The sequence below is a fragment of the Drosophila subobscura genome, chromosome E (assembly GCF_008121235.1).
Source record: "Drosophila subobscura isolate 14011-0131.10 chromosome E, UCBerk_Dsub_1.0, whole genome shotgun sequence".
Lineage (NCBI taxonomy): Eukaryota > Metazoa > Arthropoda > Insecta > Diptera > Drosophilidae > Drosophila > Drosophila subobscura.
The window spans coordinates 4,437,946-4,454,883 of record NC_048531.1 but is presented as its reverse complement, the minus strand read 5'-3'; the positions used below and the strand labels follow the sequence as shown (position 1 = coordinate 4,454,883).

Genomic DNA, 16,938 nt, shown 5'->3' with positions numbered 1-16,938 from the left:
AGTTCTTGGCTCTAGTTGTCTTTCTGACCATGGCCAGGATGCTTTCGGTTAGTTGCCAACTGCCAGTTGGCCAGAAAAGTTCGCCATGCGATACATTTGTTTGCTGTTCATCGTTGTGGTGGCTCTGGGAGACGTGGGCTGTGCCACTCCTCGTCTGCCCAGCTCCGCAGAGCCTGCCAAGATACTGGAGTCGCTGAGCACCATCAGGCAGAACAGCTTCCTCGACTGGATCACCTCGATCCTAGGGCCGGAGTACTCCGACTCTGGTGTGCCGGCCAAGCGGGAGTGCGCTGCCTGCGCTTGCGGCAACATCAACACGCGCCACCGCATCGTCGGGGGCCAGGAGACGGAGGTGCACGAGTATCCCTGGATGGCCATGCTGATGTGGTTCGGCAGCTTCTACTGTGGCGCATCGCTGGTCAACGATCAGTATGCCGTGACCGCAGCCCACTGCGTCAATGGGTTCTACCATCGTCTGATCACGGTTCGACTGCTGGAGCACAATCGCATGGACAGCAATGTCAAGATCGTGGACAGGCGAGTGGCGCGTGTGCTCATGCATCCTGGGTACAGTACCCGCACCTTTGACAGCGACATTGCCCTCATCCGCTTCAGCGAGCCCGTGCGTCTGGGCATTGACATGCATCCCGTGTGCCTGCCCACGCCCAGCGAAAGCTATGCTGGCCAGTTGGCCGTCGTCACCGGCTGGGGAGCTCTGAGCGAGGGCGGACCCGTCTCGGACACTCTGCAGGAGGTGGAGGTGCCCATACTGACGCAGCAGGAGTGCCGGGACAGCAACTACGGTGACAAGATCACCGACAACATGATCTGTGCTGGACTGGTCGATCAGGGTGGCAAGGACTCGTGCCAGGGCGACAGCGGTGGACCCATGCATGTACTGGGCGCCGGCCAAGCCTATCAGCTGGCAGGCGTTGTGTCCTGGGGCGAGGGCTGTGCCAAACCCAATTCCCCCGGCGTCTATACTCGTGTGAGCAACTTTAACGAATGGATCGAGTCCAATACCCGCGATGCCTGTGGCTGTTCCCCATCCGGGGAGCAGGAACCAGCCGAACCAGTCTCCTCCACCAGCACCACCGAGCAGGCAGTGCCAGAATCGGAGAACACCTCTCCGGCAGGACAAACCAGCGAAGATCCTGAAGTTGAGGAAGCTAATAAATTGATCTAAGATTACATTTTCTTTCCACTTACATATGCCCAACAGGCGAGTAATTCTACGAGTAATAAAGGCAATTTGCCCTGTCAGTATGGGATTGCATTTTAATTTTCGTATTTGTTCCACTTTTATGATTCAATCGAGTTTCATGTAGATGCAAAAACAAGTATTCGAGCGATTTCCATTTCGATTCTTTAGCTTTCTTTGGGCTTTCTGGTAATTGGTTCTCTCAATCCTCGTACCCCTTCAAATCGACTTTAGCAGGAGTGTTTCTGGTTGTTCCAGTTGCGGCTTGTTAGCTCCACACTCTTGCTTCAATTTCCGCCTTTTCAAGTCTACCCTCGAGGCATTCCACAATCTTTTTGCTCCACGAAATTGCCACTAAATCAAAAAAATACTCACACTCCCAATGGGCCCGGCAACATGCTGCAATCGCTGCGGACACCTACACTCGGATCGGAGCTTTGTTCGCTGTGCGTGCCTGTCCCATCGGTCCTGTCCTACCCAACATTGATAAACAACTACATAATAGAATAAACCGCTGAAAATAGGTGCGAAAAACTTCAAAGCGAACTAATTTAAAGCGTTTTCACAGATGCTCTATAAAGAGCGTAAAGGGAAAGATTTAATACTCCGCGGTTAATCAAGACCTTTCATAAATCATGTAATCTTCCAATTCACAAAAGTCGAATGATACCTTGGCAATGTACACTCCCCTCCTGCACAACCAACTGCTGCCAAAAGCAACTACTCCTTTTGTTTAGTGTATAGCTAAAGGCACCAAAAATTATGTTCATCCTCGAGTGCAGTGGAAATGTGCGGCCAAATTGGCCTTTGTGGTAAAAACATTTTGTTTTACCAACGTTTTACTCTTTCTCCTCTGGCCAGGCGCAAATTTGCTGCAATTGGGCAGAGCTCTGTTTTGTTTTATTTCATTTTTGTTCCTGCACTTTTGCCGAAAGCGCCGCAGGTTAGAAAAGTTTATTGGGGCGTAAAATTGTTTGATTGAATATTAGGGCTGCGGCTTCGCTTTCGATGCCCAATCGAGAATTTTATGGAGGTGAAAATAAACAATAATTTATTGAGAGTACGACACGGATCGAAATTCGGAAATGACAGGGGGGAGAGCGGTCCTCATGCCAGGCCAGTTACACGCAGAGTTGTGATCACCGTATTGACAAAACCCAAGATGGAAAGCAGGGCATACACCAGAATTTTCTCAATAAAAAGCAACACAAACTGCACTATACCAGCTGCTGGCTGTAGGAATCATTAGGGGACAAATTCCTCAAATCTATGGAGCATTCTTACCCCAAGAAACGTCATAATCACACTGATGGCACGCTCGGCCAGGATCACACTGAGGCTCAGGCAGGTAATCAGGCCCATTATGGTGATCAGAGTCAGAGCTTCCACCAGTCGCACTGCAACGGCCATAATGTGGAAGGAACTTCTTCGGTTCGCACTCTCACCGCCAATTTTGAAAGATACGAAAATTTATTTTTATATCAAATTCAAACGGTAAGTATATTAATTGAAGCACTTAGAATTTATACAAATGTTGACGGAAAAGTCTAGTAGCCATCGGATATATATTTATTTACATTAAATAAACAGAAGCTCTAAGTGATGCTCTTGAATCACTCAATCATCATAAGGGACAATTGAGTACTTCGGGGCAGCAGATTCAAGTAGAAGTAAATGTTGGAAATTGAGTGCCTGTGGAGTACCTTAAGTGCTTATTTGGAAATTATCTATCCCAGTTTAAATGTGCCACCAGGTATGGGGTAAATCCCACTTGCCGTCATTTAGATATATCTTTTGTTACAGCTTTGCCATTATAGTTTTTCAATCATTATAGCTATATTTTTTTTGTTACACGCGACATTTTCCAATTACGCTATGCAAATGCAATTTGTCTGGACTGCGTGCAATTTAGCAGCGTTCCGTTCCGTTCCCACAGCCTTTTCCTTTTATTGGACGCTGATGGGTGTTGTCTGTGCCGGCATAGATTGCTCTGAATTATGGCACTAAATGGCTAGACATGTTACATAATTCATTTAGTCTGCACAGGAACAAATTCCATGATATGGAACATGTGCTTCTATCCCCCCCAAACCCCAGCCACAATTCTGTTTTTCTCTTTCAAAGTCAGTGCACCATTGTTCACGGGATTTATTTATTATTTTACTAGAGTTTATTATGAAATGGCAAATTCAATTAGCAGCCCACAGAGAGGATGAACTGGGACTAGCAATAAAAAAAATTAATTGATTTCCATGGGCATACAATATTGTGCTCGTATATTGCACACTATTGACTTTTCTGCAGTTTCTATGAAGGATATTTTGCTGTTTTCTTTTGATTTTTCGCTTGCCTTTTGGGCTTTGGCTTCATAAAAATCCAAAAATAAATATTTGCACACGCTGTCTGGCAAGAAGACAGAAAGCAGCATAAGCTGAAACTTTTTTGTCACAAATCCCCCCAGAGAGCTGTCTCTGTCCCCGGGGCATGCCCCAGCCTAAGTCGAAGGGGAAAGGCCAAAGACGAAATTAAAATAAACTGAAATAAAGTCAAATAAAATACAATGTACAAGCTGTAGCTGTAGCTACTTTTTACAAGGGCTGACTAAAAATATATGACTTGCAATATTTGCAAGACTTGCTTTTTTGTAGATTTATTTATTTTTATGTGAGGAGTGTAAATGTGGAAGAGACAGCTGAATCGACTTTGCGAGTGAAAGAAGGTGAAAAGAGCTCTAGAAGCAGTTCCAATATTATATACATTTTTATACGTGTGTCTGCCATAAATACACTGTACTTGCTGTGGATGTACATTAGTGCTACTCTGAGCTACACTTAGACAAGAGAGTATATTCTAGATACTCGTAAAAGCCACAGAGTATCGTGAATTTTGAATAAAAATCGTTTCATCATGCCTGGGAAAATCTGTATTAAGCGATGCAAGAGAAAAGAATGAAGGAAACAAAAATTGAAGACCGGAAAAGCCACCTGTTATCCATACACAGTGGGTGTCTGTTCAATAAATATTCAGCATTGATGCTGAGTGCATGCCCCGAATGCCATTGAATTGCGATAAACTGTCGTCGTCAGCTTGCCAGGAAGTTCAATTGTATCTGAACGCTTCAGTAAATCAGAAATAAGAATATCAGCACTGGGGATTGGTACTTTTTAAAGACTGATGGTCAACGGATGGCTCTTTAATGTAGATAAATATCTGTTGAGAATTGTTTCAACCTAATTTCCCCAGCACTAGTTAGCTTTTTATGTGTTTAAACTTAAAGGTCAGTAGACTGCAATAATTTATAATTCGTCAATTGAAATGTTCTTCTTTCAACAAGCGAAAGCTCATTATAATTCCTAACGAGAAACGGACCAGTCGTGTCCCTTCCCATCCACGACGTGCCCGCTTCGTGGAGACTTGTGTGTCCTTGTCTCTCTGTGGGTTTTATTCCTTTGATTTCATTATTATTTTTATTGCTTCGTCGTACATTTGACCGTCCAACTGACTGAATTTCAAACCATTGGCCCAGTCCTGCCCCATCCCCCAGCAAAAGGCGCATTTTAATTTTATTATTTTGGTTTCGTGCGCGACCCTCGGAGCAAATTCCATTGAAATTCGCATAAAAAAAGGGTATTAAAGGCAGGGCATTCATTCACTGATTGTGAACTTTTTCTATGGTTTGTTGTGATTCTACTTTTTGGGCCAAGGCAGAGCCACAGAGATACACGCCCCACTTGCCACATTTTGATACAACTTTTGTTTTATTTCTCTCTTTGCATTCTTCGCCTTCTTATTAAGAATTAATAATCTTTTCCTTTTTTTCTGTAGCCATAAGCTAGCTACAAATTTGGCATTTTGTATTTTTTTATGATTTCTTTTTGCGCAGATGGGAGGCCTTGCCCGCTCGTGAATCATGGTTATGCCGGCTATAATTTAGTTTTAATAGCATTTTCTGTGACATTTATGCTGTCAGCGCGTCATCCAGTTTTATTAATGTCCAAATGAGCTTCGCAATATACTTATGATAGGACTTGTATGATATCATTATGAAGAGATTTAATGTCATCGCTTGTCTTTGGCTTTGTCTCTGTGCGCTAAATGAAGTTATGTTATGGGCTTCTGTTTGAAATTGAGGATAGTCTGGGTACGAGTAGCTTTCGAAAGACTTTGGTTTTGCTTTTAAACGACTAGAAAATGTTTCTTTTGTACCAACATGGAATTCTCTCCAACTTAAATCCAAGTTGCAATGTAAATCTGTCCTAAAGGCATACACAGTTTTGGGCTTAGTTACCTTTTTGCCCCTCCCACAATTCTGATCTGTTGAGCACTGTTCTGGCTCTTTTAATGGCCCTGCTTAACCATTATGTGGCAAGTCGTTTGGACCATGTTAACACTCAGTTAATGGTTTCGCCTTTCCCACTGCCACGAGTATTCTCTTGCATTTTCCATTTGCAGCGAGCGCCCAGTGTCCTACCGTCCGGGCTTCGTTTTAATGAGGCAGCCACAAGGCAAACACAAGGCAGAACGGCTGAACGCGAACCTAATCATCTCTGGGCTCACTTAAGTAATAAAGCAATTTACCGCCTTTCAATATCCTTTGACCATTTTTTATCTTTTTATCCGTTCCTGGGCTCTCAATGCCTCTCGGTGCGGTGCCCCTCTGCCTCACTATGGGAATCCCTTGAGGGTGGGGAACTCCCACACAAATTATTTTCCCGCTGCTTTCCACTTTGTCCTCTTTTTGTGCCACTTTTCCTTCGTTTTATTGTTGGTCCAAAGAGGAGGCTGCTGCTGCTGCTGCTGCTGTCGCTGTCGCCGTTTTTCCGACTTGGCCAGCAGCACACGTTGCCATTTTTATGTCTTAGGAGTGGCAACAGCAGGAGGAGAGGCAGCTGGGCAGCCGGGCAGGGAGTGGATCTAGTGGAGCCGCAGCGCAGGGTATGAATTTAGAGGCGCAGCAGGGCAGGAAGTGGATCTAGGGGAGCCGCCGCACAGGGACTGAATCGGTTGGAGCAGATTGGTTCGTCGCCTGTGGCGTTGCCAGACCAGTTTGATTTTAGTGTCCGGATTGTCATGGCCAAAGCCAAAGCCAAAGAGCAGACATTGTCCTGCTCCTTCTGATGCTGCCTCTGGTGTGCAATGATTTTATTACACGATTTTCTATCGAATTTTATTACCTTTGTGCATGACGTTGCGCCAGGATTGCGGCATGTCCTTACTTCCGCACTGCCCTTGTTCAGCCCTTGCGGCCATCCAAATGGAATTTACGCACTCATAAAATTGTTCCCCCTTGTATGTGAATTGTGTGGGAATATATCCGGTCAAACGTTCCCCCCCACACACCTTCCGGGCCATCATAATTCAATATCATAAAACGTTTATCCAATTAATTTCCACCGCTAATATTTATGATCCGTTCGTGCGGGCATTCGTAGGGATATTTACATGAATACTTGTAGGTAGATGTGGGATTGTTGTACGTACATTTATTATGATATAGTTCTGTATATTCATGAATGTATTTGTAATATTACTAACTGCTGTCGGAAATTAGTTTTTATGGAGCATTTTCACACATTTTTTGCTGAAAATGTTTGATGTGCATTAAAAGAGCTTCGTATTATTTTAGCTGAAAGAATAATTAATAATTCTATACCATCAAAAGTAGTGCATGGAAAAACAAGTAGAAATTAAACCTCTAACATTGTAAATTGTGGCACTACTTTACCCCCTTTTCCCATACATCGCCCATGCCACGCTTTTGCTCTGCCTAACAACGAACTGTCATTCATTCATCAGATGTACAGATGATTGTATCCATGATCTACATTGATCTTGAAAATCTATCCAGCAAATGTATGAAAATCACGCTTCAATGGTTCTCACTTCTCTCTCTCTCTCTCTCTATCTCTCATTCTGCGAGTGTATCTAAATCTGTATCTCTCTCTCTCTCTCTGCCTTTGTGTAGACTGACCTAAACGAGTTAGATTTCCAATTACGATTGGGCGGACTGCTGGTAGTTTTGCTAATGAGGCACCCACACACACACTGCACCCCCTCCCGCTTGCATGCACCGATCCGCACCAAAACGGGGTAAACCTCATTACCGCTTGGCGTGGCTTTGCCTTCATTGTACCTACCATATCTCCCTCGGTTTTCCATGTGTTTTTTCCGCCGTTGTTGTTGTTTCAGTGTCAAGTTCATGTTGGCCAAGTTGCATGCAATGTTTCAAATGGCCGCATGCCAAACAGCCCTCCCCCCCTGGACAATCTCACTGAATTCCGATGGATGGTTGGTTGGATGGTTGGTTGGATGATGACGATGACGATGACTTTGCCATTCAAAACACACACAACAAACAGATTCATACTAATGTGGGTCGTCGTGCTCAGTCACTAAATTATAACGTCAGCTGCCATATTTTCATTTTCATTTTTGGATTCGGAATTTTGCAATGCAATGGTTGGGTTTTTATGGCGTGGAAGGTCTGGGTGGAGGTTAAGGGTTCAAACAAAGCTCTCATTAAGTGTTGGTAATGTCTGTGAGAAATCAATTCATATCTAAATATTTGTTAATGCTTTTTATTGTCGGTTGTTTTATGCGACATGGGCTTGTACTTCCTTTTCGTATTTGTTTATGGAGCAAGGTCTTCGGTAAAAATGCACAGAGAGAAATCCAACTAGAATCTGCTCTATTTCCTTACGTATTTTTCTTCAGTTTCCATGAATTTTGCTCAGTGTAATTGGATTTGCTTCCGCTTGTAACCCTGCCCGTTGAAAGATCCCCCAAAGAGTGGCATCAATGTCAGAGTTGCCTCCAAATGTTGTCTGTTACAGTCATTAAGTGACATGCATATGTGCTACGTGCGGAAAATAGATTCCGATTCAGATTCAGATTCAGCTGCGGATTTGGATCGGGTCTCGATCTGCGCCCTCGTCTCTGTTGCTGTCGCTGTCGCTGACGTCAGATGAGCGAGCTTCTGAACCGTATCTCTAGCTACGCTCCCTACCTACCTACCTATTTGTCTATCTATCTGTGTATCTTTGCATCTATGGCGCTGGCAAGTTCATAGTTAAATGATTCTGTTGTTGCCATTCAAATGTTCGAGCCGCGTTCAGTTCTCGAGCGAACGTTGAGGCGGTTGAATGTGCGCAAGGATCGCATCTTGGCTTCATCTCAGCTTCATCATGGTTCCCAGACTCTTGTGTGTGACTGTCCTTTGGTGTCACCTGGCCGCGGGAGTAGTGCAGCATCGCTCCTTGGAAGATGCACGCCTGGAACGGCAGCGGCTGGTCCACAAGTACATCAAAGCCCTCAACAAGGAGGAGGGCGCCATTCGATTGGTCGGCGGCGACAACGAATACGAGGGTGAGAGCTGAAGCTGAGAGAGAGAGAGAGCTCTTCTGATGGACTCTCCCTCATCTTTTAGGCAACATTGAGGTGCTGCACAATGGAAAGTGGGGCGCCATCTGTGACGATGAGTGGGATGCCACCGAGGGACATATCGTGTGCCGGCAACTGGGCTTTCCCGGCATGAGGCGGTACACGCACAGCGGCTACTTCGGCCCAGCCCGTCGTCGCTTCTGGATGGACAATCTGTTCTGTGAGGGCCACGAGCAGGAGCTGGTCGAGTGCCACTTTGAGGGATGGGGCGAGAATGACTGCGAGCCGGGCGAGGCAGCGGGAGTGGTGTGCAATCCCCCGGCAGATACACCGATCCCAGAGCCCCTGCTCAGGGATGAGGACATACCCAAGTTCCCCATACACACCCGCTCCCGCCTGTACGTTCAGCTGCGCGGCGGTAGAGAGCGGAATGAAGGCCGCGTGGAGGTGCGACTAGATGGCGGACGCTGGGGAAGCATCTGCGCCGATGGCTGGTCCCTGCTCGAGGCCAATGTCGTGTGCCGACAGCTGGGGCTCGGCTATGCACGGGAGGCCTTCCAGACCGACTATTTCGGGGGCTTCAACGTCTCCCGGCCCGTCCTCAGTGGCAGCGAGTGCTACGGCAACGAGACGGAGCTGGCCGACTGCCTGCACCACGATCCGATTCGTGGGATCGTCAGCTGCCACGGCAGCAGGCAACATGTGGCAGCTGTGATCTGTGACTACTCCTCGCCCGATCTGGTGATTGACTACCTGGAGATTGAGCAGACGGCGCATCTGGAGGATCGTCTCATGCTGCTGATGCAGTGCGCCATGGAGGAGAATTGCGTGGCCAGCGAAGCCTATCAGATACAGCGCGATGATCCCCACTGGCGCTATCGCACAAGGAGACTCCTGAAGTTCACGGCGGCTGCCATCAATGCGGGCAATGCGGACTTTCGCCCCTTCAAGGAGAAGAGCCAGTGGGAGTGGCACATGTGCCACATGTGAGTAGATAACTCATTCGCATTCCCGGGGCACAGCAAGAGTACTCCTCGCTTTCCCCTCTTTCCTTTTCAGGCACTTTCACAGCATGGAAGTGTTTGCCACCTTTGACATCTTCGATTTGAGCGGTCGGAAGGTGGCGCAGGGCCACAAGGCCTCCTTCTGTCTGGAGGATAGCACCTGTCTGCCAGGAGTATCTAAGAAGTACAATTGCGCCAACTATGGAGATCAGGGTGAGAGGGAGAGCCCCTGGTTAGCCACTCCAAGGTTGATTTTCAACAACCTTTTTTCTAGGCATCTCCATCAACTGCTCTGATGTTTACTTGTACAATCTGGACTGCCAATGGGTGGATGTTACGGACCTGAGTCCTGGCTCGTACATACTCAAAATAGCCATCAATCCAGAGTTCAAGGTATCGGAGATGAGCTTCGACAATAATGCTGCCATCTGCGATCTGATTTACACGGAAAACTATGCGAGAGTTCAGAACTGCCAGCTGGCGAGACCCTAAAAGAGGGAAGGGGAAATCGAAGATGGACTGCAACCAAAACAAATTGTGCCAAATATTACTATTAACCAAAGGGAGTTTGTACATCTATAACTTAATCTATATCTCTATCGGAAATTAAAAGTGCACATTTCTAAGGCCTTTCGCTTGAACTTGAAACTCAGTCGAGTGTGAATATGTCGCAGACCTCAAGACATTGAGACATGCTCGGAATCAGCGAACCATTCATCAAGTGTCAATCGTCAAGTGTGCGTCCGAGTTAAGCTATCAGTGTCGCCTCGGGGCGTTGCAAGCGTGTTGAAGTGGAACTAAAAGTGATGCCATAAGTATAGGAATTTGATTGAAAAAGAGTAAGAGGGATGGTACCAGAAAATCGGGTTATGAATCTATGAATCCTACACCACCTCTTCTACGGGTTCATTTTGATTTATCTCTGTCGGCAATTGGTTATTGATTGCTCCGCTTCCATTGAAACACTAACCCAACTCATCAATAAGTAGGATTTTACATCTCCTGCCAAGACTTAACCCCTTTTCCTGCTCCACTTAACCCACAAAACGAAATGAGTCAAAAATGTAAATAGATTTCCACGGAGAACTCAGTTGCAAAGCAAACCCCAAGATAGGACTTAGGAGACGCTCCCTAAGATTGATTGATTGCGGCAGAAGGAAGCTCTTAACTTTGTACATTGAATAACCCCAAAAATTTAATTAACATAAGCGGTTTAGTGGGGGAGGTTGGTATTTGCCAGCACAGAAATGGCATTGGGATGCTGCTGTCTTGGGTGTTGTTGGCAAAACAAAAAGCTTTTAATTTGTATTTCGTTTTGAGATTAACAAATCAATCAAAGTGGCAAAGCACCCGACAAACTCAACGCTCCCTCAAAGAGGTGTTGGACTGGAACTGGGCAATAACTTTTTGCCCTCACTGTGGCCAGTGAGAGAACGCACTCAACTATCAGAAAATCAGTCAAAGTCCAAAGGAAATAAATGATAACTGGACATGGAAGTGGAAGTGGAAGTGGGAGTGCAAGTGGATGTGGAAATGGAAATGGAAGTGAGAGAAAAAGCAGTCAAGTGTTGGACGCTCGTCCATTCGCTTATCAGACACGTGCACACACACAACACACACACACACACTTGTCCTTCCCCTCGGTCAGGGTGTGGTGCAAAAAGAGGAGACAAACGAGCATATAAATAATTGAAATGTTGCCACAGCCAAGCGACCCCCAATCCACTCTCTGTCGCTCTATCTCTCTGGGGTCTTATACTTTCGCAAAATTGCAGCACTTTTGGTGTGGGTGGTGACTTTTGGGTGGCTTTTGGGTGCTGCAGATGACCCTTAGTCCGTGGCATTAAGCAATCAAACGTTTGATTTTCATTTATCGTGTAATCAAGCGTAAAAATAGCTTCGTGACCAAAGTGACTCATCATCATCATCATCGTGCTTCGTCCTTCTCCTCGTTTACTGTCATGTGTGAGCTGGTGTGCTCCTGCTCCTGCTGAATGTGTATCTGTGGCGGGTGTGGATGACATTACCGACCATTTGATTGCTTCACATGCACCATCCATCATCAAGCTTTTGGGCATTGCTGCGAATAATCGCTTTGATAAGAAGATTTTGCAAGGGAAACTCCAATTTAAGCAATGAATTCAGTGTGCATAGGATTCCTGTATGTGTATCTTGCGTCTCGACAAACACACTCTCCTTCTCGCCCCCGCTTTTACCTCTTCTATTTGATTGGAAATCATTTTGACTGCCTGCAGCAGTAGACCTCCAATTAATTGTAATTAAAAATTAAAATGAATTTAACATATTTAATTATGCAATTTTCATTTCATAATAATTAAAGCAAATGTTTGCCTCGTTGCGCCTCTCCTGAACACACACAAAAGCAACGCCTGAATGTGCCCCACACATGAGTCAACAAACTGACCAACTCTCTCGCTCTCTCTCTGACTCTGTCTCTGTCGCCGTGTGGCTATTACCATTTCTCTCTCATTTTATCGCTCTGTCTTGCATTACGATAATAATAACAAACTCAAATCTGCGCGCAACTTTCCGTAATGAGGGGGGAACAAACTGTGGGTTTTGCAGTGAAGTTTTTAGTGCCTCAAAGGTTGGTTTGTCATTATTTTCATACATATGTACATATGTTACCGAAATTGATCTGAAAATTGAGTTTATTACCAATTAGCCGTATTTTTGAGCCGTGTTTCAACTTTATTTAAGATTGTCTTTCGCAGACAATTATTAAATTTCCTCCTTGGGTACTTGGCAATCTTATTTCAGTTATGTTAGCCGTATTTAAAATTCAAATTCCTTGCCAGCATTCCACCTGCGGAGAGGTCACATAAATAGGGTATCAAGAGATGATTTTGATTTATCCAGAACGGAAGTTCCATTTTGATATAATGATAAAAGATTCTCCACTCCTGACACAATTGTTACCACAACCTTTCCGATTCTCTGGCCATCAATGATATTGTTATTTTCTATCACTTTAACACTCTTCCATTTTTCCTTGGATTAATGTTTTATTATGCAAAACCTTAAAATTGCTCCACTCAGTGGACCTAAACCTAAACCATATTTACACACATTTAAGAATTACTTTAAAAAGTGTCACAAAACTGAATATGGAAGAGAATCTCCTCAAAGGGCGAAGGACAAAGCAGAGACAAAATGCAGGTTCATATTGCTAAATGTATGTTGAGCATGTGTGTCAGCCGGAGTATACTGACTGGAGAAGGAGGTGTGTGTGTGTTGTGTGTGCTCTTTAAACGCTGCACTTTGGCCAACAACAATTTCATTTGTCGTCAATTGTGGCTAAAAGTGCAGGGAGCCCCAAGAGTCCGAGCTTCCATCGATTCTCGCTTGTTGTCCAGGAGTTGCCCACACACACACAAATGTGTGTCACTGTGTCCACCTCCCTCCTCCCCAACCTGCGTTATCCTTCCCCGTACACTACGTACAATTGGTATGTCGTTTTAGTGAAATTGCAGAAAATTGTTTTCCGTTTCGTTTCGTTTCGCTTCATTTGATTTTCAGTTCGCTTCTTTCATTGGAAATGTGCTTTTAAAATTTATTGCAGTCACAAGCACAAAATTAACTGCATATGGTACTGGTATTGGTACTGGTATGTTGCAAGTGGGGCACACACAGGCGATGTCCGAGAGGGGGAAAGTGCTGACAATTGAAATAACAATTTGCTGGAAATGAATTGACTTTCGGTTCGGGCAGGATTTTCATTGCAACAACATTTTGTAAACAGCTCTGGGGAAAACCTCCCCTTTGATGTGTGCAATTTCCACCAAGAAGAAGTGAAAGCAATATTCGTAGCTGCGTAAACTTTAAATTCCACAAATGACTCTTCATCAGTCGGGTAATCCAAGGCTGTGGCCATCATTAGCATCTAATTCGCGTGTCATTCTGACATTGCCTTATCAAATCCTTTATCAGAGGAATGAGGGTGAGACTTTCCGCCTCTGATTCCGCCCAGCCGTGGGCCATGTTTCCTGCCTTGACTTGACTCTTGATTACACAGCAGCACCCAAGATATCCGACTCGCTTGACATGTTTCAGAACACCCACTCAGCCACTCACACACCCACCCACACACATACATACACATATGTACATACATATTCACGTAGACTTATCCCAAATAAGTTCAAGGATCTAGAGTCGACAGTTGATTACCTAGAAGTATGCGATGCGAAGCTTTTCAATGGATTTCCAAGGGTTTCCCAAGTAGCCGCCGATGAGGAAGACGTTGTAGTTATCCGATATCTAGTATACCCTTCGCCTCTTTCAAAACGGGATACGAAAATACACAGAAATTTGAAATGCTGCAGCCACAAGGGAAGTGGAGTCACAATCGCAGTCGCAAACGCCGTCACCTTTCCCAGTTCCCTACCCTAACCACCTACCCCCTCCTCCCCCGCCAAGGCAAACAACACCGCAGGGACCCTTCCAAACATACATATATCAAAAATCAACAGCTAGAGAAACGGAAAAAAATAAGTGGAGGCCAGAAAGAAGGAGACAGAGAGAGAGAGAGAGAGAGGGAGCAGTGATACGCACATGTGACAGAAGATAAACATGAGAAGAAACGTTCTAAAATCAACAACAACAAAAAATTGGCAGAGCTTTAGAAGAGAAGTGGGAGGGGGAGGTACATAGGGGAAAGAAAAAAGTTTCATGCTGGCGACATTTAAACGCGGCCGAGAGAAGGCGATAAGAATGCAAATGAAACGACAGCGCAGAGCAGTCCACACAGGCAGCGACAGCGCAGTCAGCACAGGCAGAGACAGCGCAGTCCGCAGAAGTACTAGCAAGGGGAGCTCAAGAACAATATAAGAAGAGAGTAAGAGTGCGGGCGCGAGGGCGCACAGAGCTACCAGCAGAGGCAGGTCAGGTAGGGAAGGGCCGCAAGGTATATTTGTAAGAGGTGGTGGACACTTCCGTGTTTAAATTTGTAAATTTTGTTGCATTGCAAAACTAGGCCTATTTTTGTGTATTGGTTCATTTTTTTCAGAAAGTGGCCAAGTAATTATGCGACCTGAAAGGAGCGCGTGCCTCACCTTTCTCTATGGCATCTTGATTGTAGCCGCAGGCAGGAAAAGGCAAAGCGACCAGGAACACACAGCTACCATATGAATGGAAGCAATCTTAATTGCAGTTCAAAGCGACAGCGAGCAACGGAAAATCAACAAAAAAACACCATGAGAAGAAGGAACATACAGGCGAAAAATGGAAATTGAGATATAAAATGGCAAATACGAAACGTTGCAGATTCCACCCAAGGCATGTTTATGGCAAGCTTCAACATGCCCAAAAGTAATTAAAGGTAAGCAAAAATTTAAAGAAAAATATGTGCTTTTGAGTAATATCCCTGTATAGGTGTAGGGGAGATTGTAATCGAGCTAACCTTAACCCTCTCCAAAACCCGCACAAAAAAGCCATCAAAAGCCAACCGCTAAAACGGATGGCAGATACAAATCCATTCGTATACAAGTTACGCCCGCTTAAGATACAATTTTCGCATTGTTAAAAGATACCCGACAAAAAAACAACTTTCTACCAGCAAAATGGAAAAAATGTAAAAATCAACTGCAAGAACCCAACAAAAAATGCGGGTAGAATGTGACCAAAATGTTGAAAAGGGGCACACGGAAGCCAGGGGAAACAGGAAGGGGCAAAAAGAGAGAGTCAAACAAATGAAATGACAAACTCTCTCATCTTTACCGCACCCTCCCTCTCAGCGGGAAGCGCCCGGCTCCGTTGACAAAAAGTTTTTAACACGCATACGACGCGCTGCCGTCGACGCCAACTTTGCGGCATTTCGTTGCATACTTTTCGGCGTTCTGGCACTGTGGTTGTGCAGGGTTGGGGAGGGGAGGGAGCACTGTCACCAGCGGTGATGGTGCCTTCCCCTACTTGTTATTTTTGGCGCTCTTATGAATTATTCGAATTTTATGCGACAAATCACCTGTGAAATATAAATTCCTAGCAAACGTCGCCTACACCCCGGGGACCCGGTGGAAGGAGAATGCTTTTCCCAAAGCTGAGCACGTGCCGGGTGGCAAGTGCCACGTTACACCGTTAATCGTTCGTTAATCTGTCGTAAAATTTTGCGTTCGTTTGCCAAAGACAGCAAGAGAGCAGTGCCAGCAGCCAGCAGGTTAAGTGGATGTAACTGACAATTGCCTTGCGACTCTCGAAACTTTTTAATCGAAAAAAGATGTGACCCCACTGCCATACTGAAACAGCGCGGATATTCCGATTTTCCCCGGGAAATCCACCCACCCACGTTGTTTTGTAATTAAGTGGAGGGCGTGCTGTGCTGAGCTGTGCCTTGAATGACACTTGAAATGGGGGGAACTTATTGCTCGGAGAGGAGCTCAGACAATCTTTAAATAGAAGAAAATGTGCTTAAGGCAAGAGGCAATATCAGTAAGTGGATACTGATACTCGCAGACCAGCGGCAGGCAGTCTTTTTCCATAAGATTATTTATTGAAATTCCTGTAGCTCCAAGAAGCCTGCAGCTGCCTTTGGCTTTCTTTGTCAAAAGGCTTTTGCCCCCGAACAAATGAATTTCAGACGCAATTTGTTGTGTGTAACTCGAAGACAAACTGTATTGTGCAACACCTTTAGCAGGGGGCTGGGGTAGAAGGCACAGACAATTGTACAAGCTCAACATTTGTCACACGCACAAAACATTTAGGCATCAGCATGGAAATTAACAAAGAAACATCAGCATTTATCCGTAGTCCGTAGAAGCAAGTCTCTGCCTCAGCAGACATCACTTCGTCATGTGGCATGTGTGGATATAGTTGTCGTCGTTTTAAGCAACTCAAAATACACAAAGGCAATGTGGAGGAGACAGCAAGTGGGAGAACATCTAGTGGGGAGGTGGCAGGAGTTGTCCGGACTGGGAGTAAATGCAACTTGAACGGGAAAAATGTTCAACTGTCTCGTCATCATCCGAGCGAGCATACCTAGTCGTACGTTATTCCATTTGAATCCTGATTGTCTGTGAACGCCCGCCCCCTGCATACGCCTAGGAACAGTGCACAAAGTATGTCTGTGTCCATGTCTATAGCTCTGACTTCTTTCCAAGCTGTCACATTTGATACGCCCCTGAGATGTGTATTTGTGATGGGGGGAACCGAAACAAGACGAAGACGAGGGCATTGCTGATGTTCATGATGAAGGCGCTGGTGATGGCAATGAAGAGAAGTCACTACTTTGGTCTCTTTGGTCTGTCAGCAAATGTCTTTGTTGGCAGCACTGCAAATTCAATGGGAAATTTAATTTGGGAAGAGGTTTGCTAACTTCCATTAGTGTATATTATTTTT

At 45.2% G+C, this 16,938-nt stretch overlaps 3 protein-coding genes across 3 annotated transcripts; 2 read left to right on the top strand and 1 right to left on the bottom strand.

Moving 5' to 3' along the window:
• The first annotated feature begins 44 nt into the window (after positions 1 to 44).
• Positions 45 to 1,271, top strand: LOC117892037 (trypsin-1). Its single transcript, XM_034797961.1, has one exon. It carries the CDS (start codon positions 86 to 88, stop codon positions 1,184 to 1,186), a length of 1,101 nt encoding a protein of 366 aa, XP_034653852.1. The 5' UTR covers positions 45 to 85; the 3' UTR covers positions 1,187 to 1,271.
• A 999-nt stretch (positions 1,272 to 2,270) lies between these two features.
• LOC117892041 lies at positions 2,271 to 2,653 on the bottom strand. Its single transcript, XM_034797966.1, has 2 exons — positions 2,486 to 2,653; positions 2,271 to 2,434 (listed from the first exon to the last, which is right to left on the bottom strand). Exons 1-2 carry the CDS (start codon positions 2,609 to 2,611, stop codon positions 2,309 to 2,311), a joined length of 252 nt encoding a protein of 83 aa, XP_034653857.1. The 5' UTR covers positions 2,612 to 2,653; the 3' UTR covers positions 2,271 to 2,308.
• A 5,730-nt stretch (positions 2,654 to 8,383) lies between these two features.
• LOC117891469 (lysyl oxidase homolog 3B) lies at positions 8,384 to 10,211 on the top strand. Its single transcript, XM_034796952.1, has 4 exons — positions 8,384 to 8,566; positions 8,628 to 9,567; positions 9,641 to 9,798; positions 9,860 to 10,211. Exons 1-4 carry the CDS (start codon positions 8,386 to 8,388, stop codon positions 10,075 to 10,077), a joined length of 1,497 nt encoding a protein of 498 aa, XP_034652843.1. The 5' UTR covers positions 8,384 to 8,385; the 3' UTR covers positions 10,078 to 10,211.
• Positions 10,212 to 16,938: the final 6,727 nt, after the last annotated feature.